This window comes from Cygnus olor, chromosome 17 (assembly GCF_009769625.2).
Source record: "Cygnus olor isolate bCygOlo1 chromosome 17, bCygOlo1.pri.v2, whole genome shotgun sequence".
In the NCBI taxonomy this organism is placed as follows: Eukaryota; Metazoa; Chordata; class Aves; order Anseriformes; family Anatidae; genus Cygnus; species Cygnus olor.
The window spans coordinates 5663687-5677906 of record NC_049185.1 but is presented as its reverse complement, the minus strand read 5'-3'; the positions used below and the strand labels follow the sequence as shown (position 1 = coordinate 5677906).

Sequence of the window (14220 nt, the reverse complement as noted above, 5' to 3'; positions counted from 1 at the left end):
AACGGCCTCGGCGAACCGCGAGGCGCCAAGGGGCGGGCAGGGCCGGCTGAAGGCGGGCAGGGCGCGGGGCACCGGGCCGGGAAGGGGCCGGGCAGCGGCCGGGCAGGGCGTGGGGGGGGCCGGGAAGGGCCGGGCCAGGCCGAGCCCGCCCCGCTCCGGGCGCTGCCGCCGCTGGGGGCCGCCGAGCGGGAGCATGCGCGGAGCCGAGCCCGAGTAGGCCGCGGCGCTGCCCCCGCTCGCTGCGCTCCGCCGCCGGCCCCTCAGCCCCCGCCAGGCCGCCGGGGCCGCCCCCGCCGCCGCGATGATGATGATGGCGCTGAGCAAAACGTTCGGGCAGAAGCCCGTCAAGTTCCAGCTGGAGGAGGACGGCGAGTTCTACATGATCGGCTCCGAGGTGCGGACAATGGGGCCGGGCGGCGGCGGGGGGAGCGGGGCCGGGGGGGGGGGGGCTGCGGGGCCGCCCGGCTGCACGGAGCGGGACGGGGGCTCCGGGGGCTGAGCCCCGCCGCCGCACGGCGGCTCGCCCCGCTCCCGGCACGGTGCTCGGCCCGCTCTGGCCGCGGGGAGCCGGGACAAGGCCGCTTCAGCACCGCAGAAACCGCCACGGGTGGAAGCGGGGGGGAAAACAAGCGTGTTCCGGCCCCACCCGGTGGAGAAAGGGGGGTCCTGGAGCGCTGGGTGGCTGCTGGGCCTCTGCAGCGGGGCTCGGGGGCCTCCTGTGACAAGTGTGAGGGTTGTAAGAGCCGAGAAGTGCGAGGGTTGAAAGAGCCGGCGCTGCAGGCAGCACATCGGTGAAATCGCCGTGCCACGCACGTGGAAGAGGAAGAGGGGTTGCCTTTTCTGCCTGCCACTAATTCATCTCTTGATGAGCAACAGAGACAATTAAAAATTATCTGAATGTGGACGTTAAGATCAAAAAGACTCTTGTTAAGGAATAAAAGCCCTTTGTGGCACGCTGTGAGCGTAGCACCCATCTGAAAAATTGGTTTCAGAGTCTATAAATCCTGCTGTTGTTCAGCAAGGCTTGCTGTAGCCTTCAGCACAAGTGAGGACGTTGTGCCAGGAAGAGCAGAGCTGCTGTACAGGTGTTAAGTAAGTTTGGAACGGGACTTCTGGCAGTGATCATATTTTGCATGTTCAGAGGTTTTAAAATAAAACCAAAGGCAGTCTTGGGGTGTTTGCTCTATCCAAGCAATGTCTGGATGACACAGAGGTTCAATGTGAAAGTGACACTGTCAGAGAGCTGGGTATCTGGTTTGATTAAATTCCTACAGAGCATTGTGCATTGAAACAGCAATTGAAGTAAAGTTAAAATTGTTCAAAAATACATGTAAACAAATGTGTTTTTTTTTTTCCTATTAAATTGATTTTTGTCAATAGATAGGACTTTGTTATCAGGCTAGTGAAATAAGAGCTCATAAAAGCTGTTTTCTGTATTGCTGCAAAAATTGTGTGTTATAATGCTAAACCCAACACAGTCAATTGCAAAAAACGTTTAAAAAAATCTTCTCCTGAGGTCTGGCATCATTACAAAGAGCTGAATTCATTTCAGCTTCTGCTCAGAATTTCTCTGAATGGAATACATTTCCAGGCTATGCTTCTGCTTTTCTTCCTGTAGGTGGGGAATTACCTGCGTATGTTTCGGGGTTCCCTGTACAAGAGATACCCCTCACTCTGGAGACGACTAGCCACTGTGGAAGAAAGGAAGAAGATAGTGGCATCTTCACATGGTGAGAAGATGAGTACTGAAGTCTGAAAGATTGCCTTGAAAAACTTTCTCTGAGGTTCAGAAGCTTCTGCAACTGTGAACATTGCTTTAGATTCACGCTGCAGAGGGCTTCATCACCTCGGTGATGGAGCAGCCTGCAGCAATGGCACATTAGCTCCTGGTTCTACCTTGCAGAGAATGTGAACTGATCAAACATGATCTGAAATCAAAATGAGCCTTGTGGCTTTCCTGGGGTTGGCTGCATTCATCAAAATGCAAAAGCCACGTCTCAAAATAAATACCATTTTAGAAGAGACTTTTGTTGGCAGAGAAGGCCATTTTTGTCCCTTTTGTCAAACAGGCAGGAATGTTGCAAGGATGTCCCATTGAAAATGTGCATCTTTACTTAAATTCTGTTCTTGCAAGGACTGAAAGTTTATGGCTCCCGGAATTTGTGGTGGTATGTTGCTACTGATGTAACTGCTACAGTAAGAATACAGCTGTCTTGGTGTTATAGTTGATGGGAGACTAATAAAAAGCAGTTATATTTCTTAGCAATAGAACTTGTCATGCACTCTTCAGGCTAAGGCATAATAAAATAAATAGTTCATTCTAGACTTATGTCTCCTTCCTCCAAGTGTCCTGGTGACCTGTTGCTCTCTTTTTTTTTTTTTTTCCCAACAGAAAATCAGCGGTCTCACAGTCCCAGGAGATGTAAGTCTTATCTGTGTGTTGTTATTAGCTGTGCTAGAGTAGGAATCTCCACTGTGACCTTTGGTGCTGTTACAGTATACATTAATGTCTCATCGTCTTCCTCTGATCTCTCCCTGTGGTCGTCCTAATTGTGCATCCTCATCACATGCTGAACTTTTCTTTCTCAGAACATTAAGGGACTCTCAGACACAGATGGTTTGTGCAATTCAGCAAGATCTGTCCTGAGGTTCTCCCCCTTTTCCAAGTCTTGCTGGTTTGTGCTCCCCTGGCTTAGCTTTCATTGATGTCCAATGTGTCTGTCCAGTGACTTGCTTTTGTATTGACCGTTAACTCTCCATTTCCAACCTTAAATCCACTGAGGATTTATAGTTTTCTGGGCTTTTCCCCTCAGAAGGTTGTGAAAGAGATTTTACATCATTGTAGATGTGCAGAGCTAAACCATGTGATTGCAGAAGGCAACTCAGGGTAGGAAAAAAATGTTTTTCTCCCCTTAAATAAAAGCACATTAGATAAGCTTTAAAACTAATGTTTATGAGGATTTAAGGACTTTTTTCCAGGTGTTTTGGATTTTTTTTTTTTGCTAACATTCTTTTCCATCTCAAGTAAATCTCCTAGAAGAAACGAGTATGTTCTGTAAATAAGTTGCACCCTGGAAGAACTAGGTTCATCCATGGTTGATAAAAGCCACATCTTAGTTCTCTGGTCGAATGTCTCCCTACTCTAGAAGCCCAGTACAGTTCCCAGGGTCTCCTGGTAAATCCAGTCTGCAAAGTAGGTTTAGGATGCTATTGTGAAGTACAGTGATAATAATTGAGAGAAGCCCATGCAATTCTAACTCTCTTGTGTCCGGACTCCTTCTGCAAGAAGACAAATGAAGCCCAAAGCACTTTTGTGTCACACACTCACACCATTTGGTAACCTGTTGTTGTCCCACCTGGCAGGAAGGGCTTTTCACTCTTCAGCTTATTAATGCCATATTGCTATGTAGTACTTTTCCATGTTAATTACTGGTATCTTTCTTGGTAATAGATCACGGCTATACAACATTAGCCACTAGTGTGACACTGTTAAAGGCCTCTGAAGTGGAAGAGATCTTGGATGGAAATGATGAGAAGTACAAGGCAGTGTCTATCAGCACAGAACCTCCCACCTACCTCAGGTAACCAGCATTGGTGAGGGCCAACATCAGAACAGAGCTGCTTGGAAGGCGTTGGCGTGGATAAGAAGTGCTGTCCTGTCCCGTTAGAAATCACATAAACCCAGGGCCTTGCCCAGGAGGATGCTTGCCCGTCTGTGCTAGCATACATTTACAGAGTTGGGCAAATGAAGATCTTCAGAATGTAAGGATTAGGTTACTGCCCACGTACAACAGGAAGAAAAACATTAGTGTTTGATGATGCAGCTCATTTTGCGATTGCTCCATTCCAACTGTAACAGATGTTTTGCAGAACACTTCGTACACGTACCGTCTGCTGGAGACGTCATATTTCTCAGCAGCCCCTCTGTAAATACAGATAGAAAATCCAAATATGAACCTAGTATTTATAATGGCACACCTGGGCTCATATATGAGGAATAGTTATGATCTGGAGAATGGGCTTCCTGGAGGCTAGCGTGGAATATGAGTTCTCAGTCGAACTATCATTAGGCAGGAGCTCGTAATTTAAAATTATACTATTCCTTAAATAACAGCAGTGGTGTTCAGGGTCTGCAGGTTAACATCCATTCTTCTTCTTCAGAGAACAGAAGGCAAAGAGGAACAACCAGTGGGTACCGACTTTGCCCAACAGCTCTCATCACCTGGATGCGGTGCCGTGCTCAACAACGATTAACAGAAATCGCATGGGCAGGGATAAGAAGAGGACTTTCCCCCTGTGGTAAGCTTCCTTCTTCTGAAAAGCATAGTCACCAACATGACGTACTGCCAGGGTCTGCATTTCTTCTCTAATAGATGAGGCCTATAGTTCCCTAAATTGGAGGTTCTTAGTTCAACTGTATGCTGTGAGGCTCTTCTTTACAGCAGCCATCTGTGGCTCAGAGAGGAGGCTCTCCTTCTGTCAGGAAAATGGTCGATACGTTTCCTGATCAGTTCCTTGTACTTTCTGCTGATTTGCTAAGCATTTGTCATTTGAGGAGCCTGCAAAACCCTCTCTGCAAAGGACTGAGACTGCCTCTCATTGACATATTCCTGTAACTTTAATTTATTCGTTGAAAAAGGCTGCTTTCATTTCCCATGTAAAAGTTGAGGAAAACAGGATAAAACATTGTCTTAGAAAGGCATCCTTGTTTTATTTGCAGAAATGTATTAAGATAGGTGCATAAAAGGTGATAAACTCGCTATTGGTTGCCATAGCTTTGTACCCGTCCTGAGGAGTCTGTCTAAAGACTGGGGAGTTGGAGTATGGGGATGGTTTCCAACAAACAGCTCCTTCTTTCTATGGAGGATGCCAGATGTATCATTTTCTAGCGCAAATACTGTATTGTTGCTCTTTGTATTAGCTTCGATGACCATGACCCAGCAGTCATCCATGAGAATGCATCCCAGCCGGAGGTTCTGGTTCCTATCAGGCTCGATATGGAAATTGATGGGCAGAAACTCAGAGATGCGTTTACATGGAACATGAATGGTATGTAGGAAGGAGGGTTTCCTGAGGCTGGAGAGATACTGTTGCATTCATCACTGAGTATGAAGAGAGAACAAGCATGAGCCCCATACACACAAAGCTTTAAAGCCCTGTCACTTGGTGGGTTGTGGTCAGCTCTCGTGTCTCGTAGCAGATGCCCTGCCACTTCCATGAGTTCCAGTTGTTCCTGGATGCATGTAGTCTGAAGAGTTTAACTGGCTTGTTCTCCTGACCCGGTTCATCAGCTCAGCAGCCTAATGGAACTATTCTGTCAGCTGCTATACTTAAATACCAAACAATTAATATGTATGGCTCCTTTACATATGTGGATTATTAGACCGTAGCTGTGTTATCTCCATGGGGCAAGTAAAGAAAGCTGATACAGGTCAAATCCCAGTGTCGGTGTGCACGTGTACAACCCTGGGACAAAAGCCCCTTTCATCAGCAAAACGTGATGCGTTTAGAATTCCGCTCTTCACACTATAAGCTTAATTTTGTGTATTCTGTAAATGGCAGGCATTGGTGGCTGAGAAAGTTAAGTGTCTGTTTGTTCTTGTTCTGTATCAGAAAAGCTAATGACCCCAGAAATGTTCTCTGAGATTCTTTGCGATGACCTGGATTTGAATCCTCTGACGTTTGTCCCTGCTATTGCCTCTGCCATCCGACAACAGATCGAGTCATACCCAACGGACAGTATTCTAGAAGATCAGTCAGACCAACGAGTTATTATTAAGGTAATACAGGAAAGCAGTAGAATGAGAACCGAACCAATTGCATTTCTCTGGTTATGTTACAGGGGAGGAGGAGTACAAAGGCTTCCCTCAAAGCCAAGGAGCTCTTAATTCCAGTCCTGTGTCCAGATTAGATTTTGTCCTTTGTATTGAGAACAAGACCACGGTAGCAGATTACTAAACATTCATGTGCCAACCCCTGAGATGATGAAAGAGTTCATTTAAAGCATTGTGGTTTCCTTTGTAAGAACTGAACCTTGGTGACCAAAGCTGAGTTGTCTTTGTTACTGAACTTAAGAATTCAATTAAGGAGCTCTGTAGATGTAATGATGTAATGAACTAGGATTTACTTCTCCACTTCTCCAGCCTCCACCTCCTAAGTTAAATTACCTTTGACAAACTATTGCAAGAGATGGAAACAAATGACTTGTTCTTTCCTTGTCTCCAGCTAAACATCCATGTAGGGAACATCTCCCTTGTAGACCAGTTCGAATGGGATATGTCAGAGAAGGAGAATTCACCAGAGAAGTTTGCCTTGAAGCTGTGCTCAGAGCTTGGTCTGGGCGGGGAGTTTGTCACTACTATTGCCTACAGCATCCGAGGACAGCTGAGTTGGCATCAGAAGACATACGCCTTCAGGTACAGAACTGTCACCTTCCTAGCAGGAGTGTGGATGTGTGTTCTTACTCGTGGCTGTTAGTATCAATGAATCTTGAACAGCCAACCTGATGCAGAAAGTTAAATTTGAAATTGGTCCTTAGGGCTTACGCCCACTCTATCCTCCTCTACTTTTTTTTTTTCCATGGCAACAGTGTTTGGCTTCTCACATTCATGTGCCCACTGGCTCATAAAACCACGTGCTTTTTAAACAAGTTTATCAGATGAGAAATGTAGGGTGCAACTAAAGCCCTTTTCTTTCTTGGGCATCATTTTGTATATTTCATTATCTAGAGATCTCCATAGAGACAGTATCATTTAAAGACCACTGCTTGTGCAAAGTTAGCAGTGTAGACAGTTTCCTTTTTTCCTCAGTGTTTTGGGTGGCTGTCTGCCTTGAAGTGACTGTGTCACACATCACAGGGTGGTTAGATGTTACTGGTGAGGTACAAGAGGCACGTTAGAGCATCGTGTACTGTTTGTATGAAATAGGTGGACTCTTCTGGATAACAGGAATGCTAGTGGTGGATCTAACCAAAGCGCTCGGAACATTAGTGACACTTGTGTAGTCACATCTCAGACACAGTCCTCTCTCTGGTTGTCACTGGCTGCCTAACTGGTGAACAAATGAAGCAGTTTGATCTAGCACCTGCTGTGTTTTGTTCTAAAGTAGAGCCTGGTGCAGCTCAACCAGCCTCTGCTTCTGCTCAAGTATCTTTTGGTGGGGCATGTCAGTGAAACATCAGCTTTTGCCACAGAGAGAAAGGCTGTTGTAATTAACAGTGACAGAACACCTTGTACCTCCTTCTTCTAATGTATGTGAATGACCAGTGCTTTTCTGTTTCATGAGCTCTGCCTGACTTGGGCCATATGCTCTCTCAAGCCTTGGTATTTTGAGCTAGGGCAGACTGACACTGCAGCTCTCTACCGTGACTGAAGTTAAAGTTGGCTTGATCAGAGGCTGTTCTCATAGCTGGAATGCAGCAGTGTCAGGTTTGATTAGTCAGCTTTGTAACTTGTCTCCTAATAATAATCATTTCCAGTTGTGCCGTGCCGTCTTCTGTGGCAAGTTACTGTACTGATGTTATCCTCCATATGTTGCTGAGTCTGCAGTCTGTAAATATCCCTTAATGCGTGCTGGCGGGTTTTTTTTGACCTCGCGCCATGGTGTTACTTGAGGAAGTTTGAGAGTTCAGCAAATGATGTATTTGCAGAGGTGGGGGAAAGGTGCTGTTGACACCAGTTCTGAAGAGGTCGATTTAAGGAAACTTGCTTCTAAAATGATCCCCAACGTGGTTCATATGAGACAGTGGAGAGGGGCTCTTGACCACATGGAAACTGAACTCTTAGCATAGAGGTGGGGAGGTGACTTCTACGTTGCCATCCATGACAGCTGATTGATATTTGCAGATCCCGTGTGGGATCACATCACCTGTAAGAGCAATGGGTATGTGCTCCAGAGAACTGATGAGGTAATAGATGGCAACGTGATGCCTTTCCTGTGCCACTTTCCTGTGCTTTTTCTCCTATTGCAGATACCTGAATCCCAAAATTAATCTGTGTACATACTTAATTGTTGGGGGGGCTCATTTCTCCCTTTGTATCGATCTTTCTAACTCACGGCAAGTAAGGTTTTATTCAACGCTATCCAGGCTCTCGCAGGTGTATCAGATTAATGCCAACTTTACATTATGCCCTCTAAAAACATATATCCATCTCTAGTTGCTAAGGAGTGCTTCAATTTAGGGGTAGTTGAAATAGGTAGATTTCAGGCCTTCTTTAGCTTGTTGCAGTATTGTAAAGGGCGAGAATCAAAAACAGGAAGAGGAACCCCAAAAGAACAACATACATAGCCGTGAACTGTTCAGAGGGAAAAACACTTAATTTAAGCCTTGTTTTGTGTCATAGTACAAACATGCCCTCTTATTCCCTCTTTTTTTCCTGCAAAGGAGTACTTCTGAAACCTTCCTGTTGATTAATGATATTTGGGTTTTGTGGTTGGTTAGTTCCTGAATTCCCAAACCACAGGAGTGGGGGTTGTTCCGAAGTCATTCCACCGATGTAAGGAAAGGGTCTGCTTCAGATATATCAAAAGAACCTTAATATCTCCAGGGATTGGGGGTTTGTGAAGTCATGAGCCTCTTAATCATCTGAGGGAAGAGGTGAAACTCTTGTTTAGTTGATGAACTCCAGGGCTGTCCTTTCAGCTGGCCTGCTCTGTGCAAAACAAAGAACTTGAGAGCCCGGCGGAAGTGGCAGGACAGGAAGCAGGCAGGTAATGATGCAGGTGGGATTTTCAGGGGGATGGTGTGCTGCAGTGCTTCCTGCCTCGTTGCTGACTTGTTCCTAGGGGCAGCACACAGTGCTTCATAGCCAGGGCTTTGCCTTCCAGGCCAGAGTGATGCTCCCTCACACACCAAGCCCACTTTCCTGAGGAGCTGCCCTTCCAAAGGAAACCTGGGTATTGGTGTGCCTGTGACGCTACTGCCACTTGGACTCCACTCTCCAGTGGAAATCCTGCAGCTGACAGGGCATTGCAGTCATTCTGCCAGCACCTCTTGTTTAAAAAACCAATGGGGGGGGTGTAGCTCTGTTTCTTTAGAGGTTAGGAGCTGAGGGAGGATTTTTCATTTTATGTCTGATTCTATGCTACAGAAACGTGGATGGCTTGCACATAAGCAATGCTCACAAGGCTAGCTTTACAGCCCCTATTTAATTCTAGTGGGTGCTCAGCGCTGAGCACAGTAAAAGAGGTAGAGACCATATTACCAAGTCAAGATCTAGCAGTTAGTCTGGAATTTGTAGCATGTTGTGGCTACGATGAATTTCCTGGATTTGATTGTTGCTTGGTGGACATCCACAATCCTGGAGGTAGATCTGACTAAAGTTTCCTTCCAGAAGCAGATACCAAAAGCTTTGGATTAATTTTTTGTTTAATAGCTTTGATATAGATTGTCTGTTCCTGTGGCGATCAGCATTTGAATTCCTTCCTGTGGCTGAGACAGCCATGTGTGAGTGCTGAAATCCTGCATGGAGGCATGTCCCTGGGGAAGGATCTGGATCTTGCACACACCTGCGGGAGGGCTCCTCGTACACGCACACTTGCGCAGCTCAGGCTGAGTTGCTTTCTAGAATTCAAAGCAAACATTTACATTCTGAGGCTCCTCTGTATTTATGCTGGGCTTCCAGCTCCACTGTCAATATTTGGGAAGCTACTCCTGGTCAGTTCCTGTTGACTTTTACTGAAAAGTGGCTAATGAAGCAGTAAACATTTTTGTGCATGTGATAATACAGCTGTTCAGGGCAGACAGATCTCTGAGGAGCAATCTTGTGATCTGGGACTGAGCTTTGTGCTTCATCGGTCGTGCTGGGTGTAACCACAGTCTCTGGTTGCAACAGCAGGTCCTAAAAGACAACCCCTTCCATGGCAACTGGGAGAACAATCCTTGTTCTGCTGTCAGGTTTCCATTCTGCCAGGCTTCCAGAAAGCCAGACGTGCCAGGGAAGAGCTGTTAGAGGTGTACTAGGCAAACTGCAGCTAGGAAGTGAGAGTTAAGAATAGCAGAACTAGGTGGAAGAGCCCCCTTGACAGTACCTGCTCAGCTACTGCTCTGGGAAAAGTGCTCCCCGCATCAATAAACAGATAGGAACATTGCCTGTGCTGTGTTTGAACACTGAGCAAGGTACATAATGGCCTTAATGGGAGTGAAGTGCTTCAGCCACAGTAGCTTTGATGTACCCCCTCTCTTGTGGTTATAGAGAGGTAATAATTGGTCTCCCAGAAACTTCAGGCTCCACCATATGGTAACTGTCTGTCCCTGGGGTACTTCTGAGAACCAGACTGGGCTAAGTGGGGCTAAAAGCGAACGCTGAAGCCTGAAAAACTTTTAATGCTCTGTTGTGCTTGTGTCTTGGATCTGGACTGATAACCCAGAGGTAACTGTGACCACTGACAGATCTTGCTTTGTTGCCTTCTGCCCTGCCGCTGCAGCGAGAACCCTTTGCCAACTGTGGAAATCGCGATTCGCAACACGGGGGATGCTGACCAGTGGTGCCCTCTTCTGGAAACCCTCACAGATGCTGAGATGGAGAAGAAGATCAGAGACCAGGACAGAAATACAAGGTGCTGCCACTCGTTCAGACAGTTCTCATTCTGGCCTGTCTTTAAGACAGAAGTTAAAAGCTTTGATGTTTGTCTCTCTCTTCTGAGAGCCAACTGGCAGGATTTCAAACTCGCACACCACAACAGAAACTCATAGCCTTTTTGCTTCAGGATATTAAACTGTTATCACCTCACTCCACAAATATTTAGCATCTATTTCAACTATCTCCTGCTTGAAGGAAAGTTTCTTTTTTTTTTTTCCCTTGAGCTCTCTGCTTGTGAGGGGGATTCGTCTCTGTAGGAAGGCATTCATCAAAAACACTGGAGTTTCGTGCACTCTCATGCTAACTAGCATCCTGCCACAAGGCTTCCTTTTATGTAGGATAAAGTGCTGTTTGATGTAGGAATGGGCAAGGTCCCAGCTCCGGCCTGATTGATGTTGACCTGTTTGTCAGCATGGGAGCACTTCCATGGTTCCAGGAGGAGCTCTGCTTGCTGTAGAGACCCACTAAGCAGTGTTCAACAGGAAGTCAAGAGCACTTGCTCCTACTTAGTTAAATTGCTTTTGGCAGGTATAAGTGAACTGCTAGAATCTCTCCAAAAGATACGTTATGGGAACAGTAAATGTGCTGTCTCAGCTCTTTCTCAGGAGTATTTTTCTGCTGATGAACACATTCAGAATGGTTTTGCTTCTCAGCTATGGCTGAATAGTTCTCAGTAGCAGTTGGTTTTATCCCACTTAATGAGCAAAATTGCCCTAAAAGCTGTTGCTGAATAGTGTCGTAGAAGGGGCACTCTTAAGTGACCAAGGAATTCCATCTGGGCAATAAATCTAAGGAGATGACAAAGCTGTGGTAACCTCCCCAAAAGCATCAGTTTTAGTAAGACTTCACACGACTACACATGACTAACACAACACTTACTGCACCTCTTTCTCTCTTCCTAGGCGCATGAGACGTTTGGCCAATACTGCTCCAGCCTGGTAAACCTCCTGTTGTGACACTGGTGCTCTTCCTACAGACTTTATCCGTATTCCTCTCCCCAGATGGATCTAGGATTGGCAGGGGTCTTTCTGTCCCTGATGGGGACACACATTCCACTTGCCAAGAGTTCCCAGTACTGCTGACTTCTGCCCCCATCCCCTCCACCTAAATGCCACGTACCAGGAACGCTGCATTAGCACATGATCTAGCTGAGACCTGTGGCAGCTGTTGGAGCCCTTATATACCTGTGTGTGGACAGTGTAAAGATTCTTTTGTATAGGTGCAACATGCACTATTAGGACAACTTTTTAAATAAAAGGAATGCATACTGCTAGGTTGAGTTCAGTAAGTTTTAAATGAGTGGTGATCTCACACTGGTTTTGTCCTGTTACAGCAACTGAGCAGTCCCAGGGCCTAATAATAATGCTGAACACCCACATGCATTCAGTTTTCCTAAAGCATGAAGGAAACTTTTTCTTCAACAGGTAAAACAGTCTGAAATGTTTTTGCTGCAGGGATAAAGTGATAATGAGGCTTGGAAGATGCAACTGACTCTAAAGGATGGGTCTAAGCTGTTGCCCTACTTGGTACAGCCTGCAGTGAACACAAGCACCAGCTGCCTTAATTGACAGTGATAGAACAGTTTGTGACTCAGTTAAGGTAACATTAATTTCTGTCAGCCATTAGCCTGGTGAAGTGTGATGTTTCCAACCCTTTTTTCTGTGAAAACTGCAGCTGGAAGACCATGTCTCTGAACTGGTACAGAAGTTAAAGTCTGCACTCACCAATTGAGACTGCAGCTTCTCTTCAACAAGTGGCTTTGCTGTGGTCACTAGCAACCCACATAGCTGCCAGTTACAGCACACAGTATCCAAAACAAAGTGCATGGTCTTGAATACCCTTAGCACTGCAGTGTCAGGATTTTGCAACCCTAGGAACAGCCTGTTTCCCTGGAGAGCTTAAAACAAAATTCATTGAACTTTAAAAAAAAATCAAGCTTGCTTAAAAAACTAAGAATCTATGTTGCTGCTGCAGTACACCAGTTCTTTGATGGAGTTCCTACCCTTCACTCCAAGGAACTGACAAGCATTGCAAGCAGGGCAGATCTTGCTGGCAGCCTGACAGCTTCATTCAGGTCTTTATGATAAAGCCAATCAGTTTTACGATACTTGCTTGTCCACCCACACTGCTAGCACAGTCAAAATCTGTTTTCTGGCTTTAATTTATCATGTTTAGACTCAAGTAATGCAGAGCCAGTTCTGATTCCTGGGTGGGAGGGAACTTCTTCCAGATATTAGCCTGCAGAAACCAAGAACTTGTAGTTTAACAATTAATATTATTGCAGCCTTAGCCTAGACTTCTGGGCCAGAGTGGTATGCTATCCCTTATTCCTTATTGCAGAGGGTGAAAGATAGTTCAGTGCATGAAACAAAACCTGGAATTCCTGCTGCCTCCCTTGCAGAATGTGTTTTGCCTTGTGGACATGAAGAACTTGAGTTCTTCCTGAGAACACTTCAGCCTCTTTTTGTTATGATCAGGTGCCTCTTCTGCAAAGAGCCTCTTCAGGGAATGTGATCAAAACAAGTACAAAACTGCCGTAGCCTTAAACCTAGCATCAGGCGTGCATTTTTTGAATTGCTGTGAAACTTGCGGTTAAGTAACCCTAAACTTCACAATGCAGTATGGACAAAGACACACAAGGATGAGAGCTTCTGTCGAGGCTTATGAGCACCTCCCTCTGCTTCTCAAGACCCAGAGAAGCTGTGGGAATTTCCCCTCCAAGCAGCCAGAGACAAGACAGGAAAGTCCAGGGGGCCAAGTCCCAGAAAGATGAGAACAGCCTGCTTTGTCCAAGTATCACAGCTACCAGGAAACAGCTGGGAGCAGCTTTCCCACCCTGTAATTACAGCTCCTTAGTTTAATCCTAGCCCCCACCAAGCACAGTCCAGCTTCTACATCTCACAGCTGCAGTTCTGCAGACCTTACAGACAAAACTTTTCCAGGGACTGAAACACCAGCTGTGCATTAGGTCATGTGCAAAGCACACAGCAAGCACTTGTCTAGTCTGAGACCACTTAGCCCCTGGTACCTCTCTGCCCCCTAGAAAAAAAAAATCACCATCTGTATGCTGCTTTCATCCTCTTCCTAGAGGGAAACGTAAGTGCAGCAAAATAGCTTGTTCAATTTTTTCACAAACAAGCTGTTTTGACGGGAAGCCCACAAAGGAGGTGAGAGTGGGGTGGCTGTGATTTAATCCTTTGCCACAGGGCTCCTGTATCGTGTTTACCTGGATGCTGGTTACTCACATTTCTGTAGCTTTAGCAGTGGCTTGCAAGCAGGCAGCTGAGCAGAGAGCACGGCTAACAGCTATCGTAAGATACTCCGCAGATTTACTCAAGCTTCTGAGGTGGGGTAGCAGCACACATGCACTAACCTAGCAAGAATGATCAAAATCCATTTAGTCCAGCTGTTATGTTACAGACTAATTTGTTTAGTTTCTTCTAAAATTCAGAGGCTTCATTCCAGAACTAAGAAATGCAACAAGAGTGGAATTACGGGCATGTTCAGGCAGCCTTTATTACTGGTGTCAAGTGCTACTTCCAGTCACTGACTAGAACGAGCTTCCAGCTCTGTTCCCTGTCCCTTTTTTCCAGGCATCCCTTTCTCCAACCAGACCTCACTGCCCTTCTAATACTCTGCA

At 46.0% G+C, this 14220-nt stretch overlaps 1 protein-coding gene across 1 annotated transcript; it reads left to right on the top strand.

Moving 5' to 3' along the window:
* Window positions 1–166: 166 nt before the first annotated feature.
* Window positions 167–11853, top strand: SMARCB1 (SWI/SNF related, matrix associated, actin dependent regulator of chromatin, subfamily b, member 1). The gene is made up of 10 exons (XM_040576998.1): window positions 167–394; window positions 1619–1730; window positions 2393–2422; window positions 3452–3581; window positions 4162–4299; window positions 4922–5049; window positions 5614–5780; window positions 6226–6416; window positions 10426–10557; window positions 11483–11853. Exons 1-10 carry the CDS (start codon window positions 302–304, stop codon window positions 11520–11522), a joined length of 1161 nt encoding a protein of 386 aa, XP_040432932.1. The 5' UTR covers window positions 167–301; the 3' UTR covers window positions 11523–11853.
* Window positions 11854–14220: the final 2367 nt, after the last annotated feature.

Excerpts from the sequence above, each read along its gene's own strand:
- SMARCB1 (XM_040576998.1), top strand. The coding sequence starts at position 302 with ATGATGATGATGGCGCTGAGCAAAACGTTCGGGCAGAAGCCCGTCAAG. Across the intron at positions 1,731-2,392 it reads GATAGTGGCATCTTCACATG|AAAATCAGCGGTCTCACAGT; the intron begins GTGAGAAGATGA and ends TTTTCCCAACAG. Across the intron at positions 5,781-6,225 it reads ACCAACGAGTTATTATTAAG|CTAAACATCCATGTAGGGAA; the intron begins GTAATACAGGAA and ends CCTTGTCTCCAG.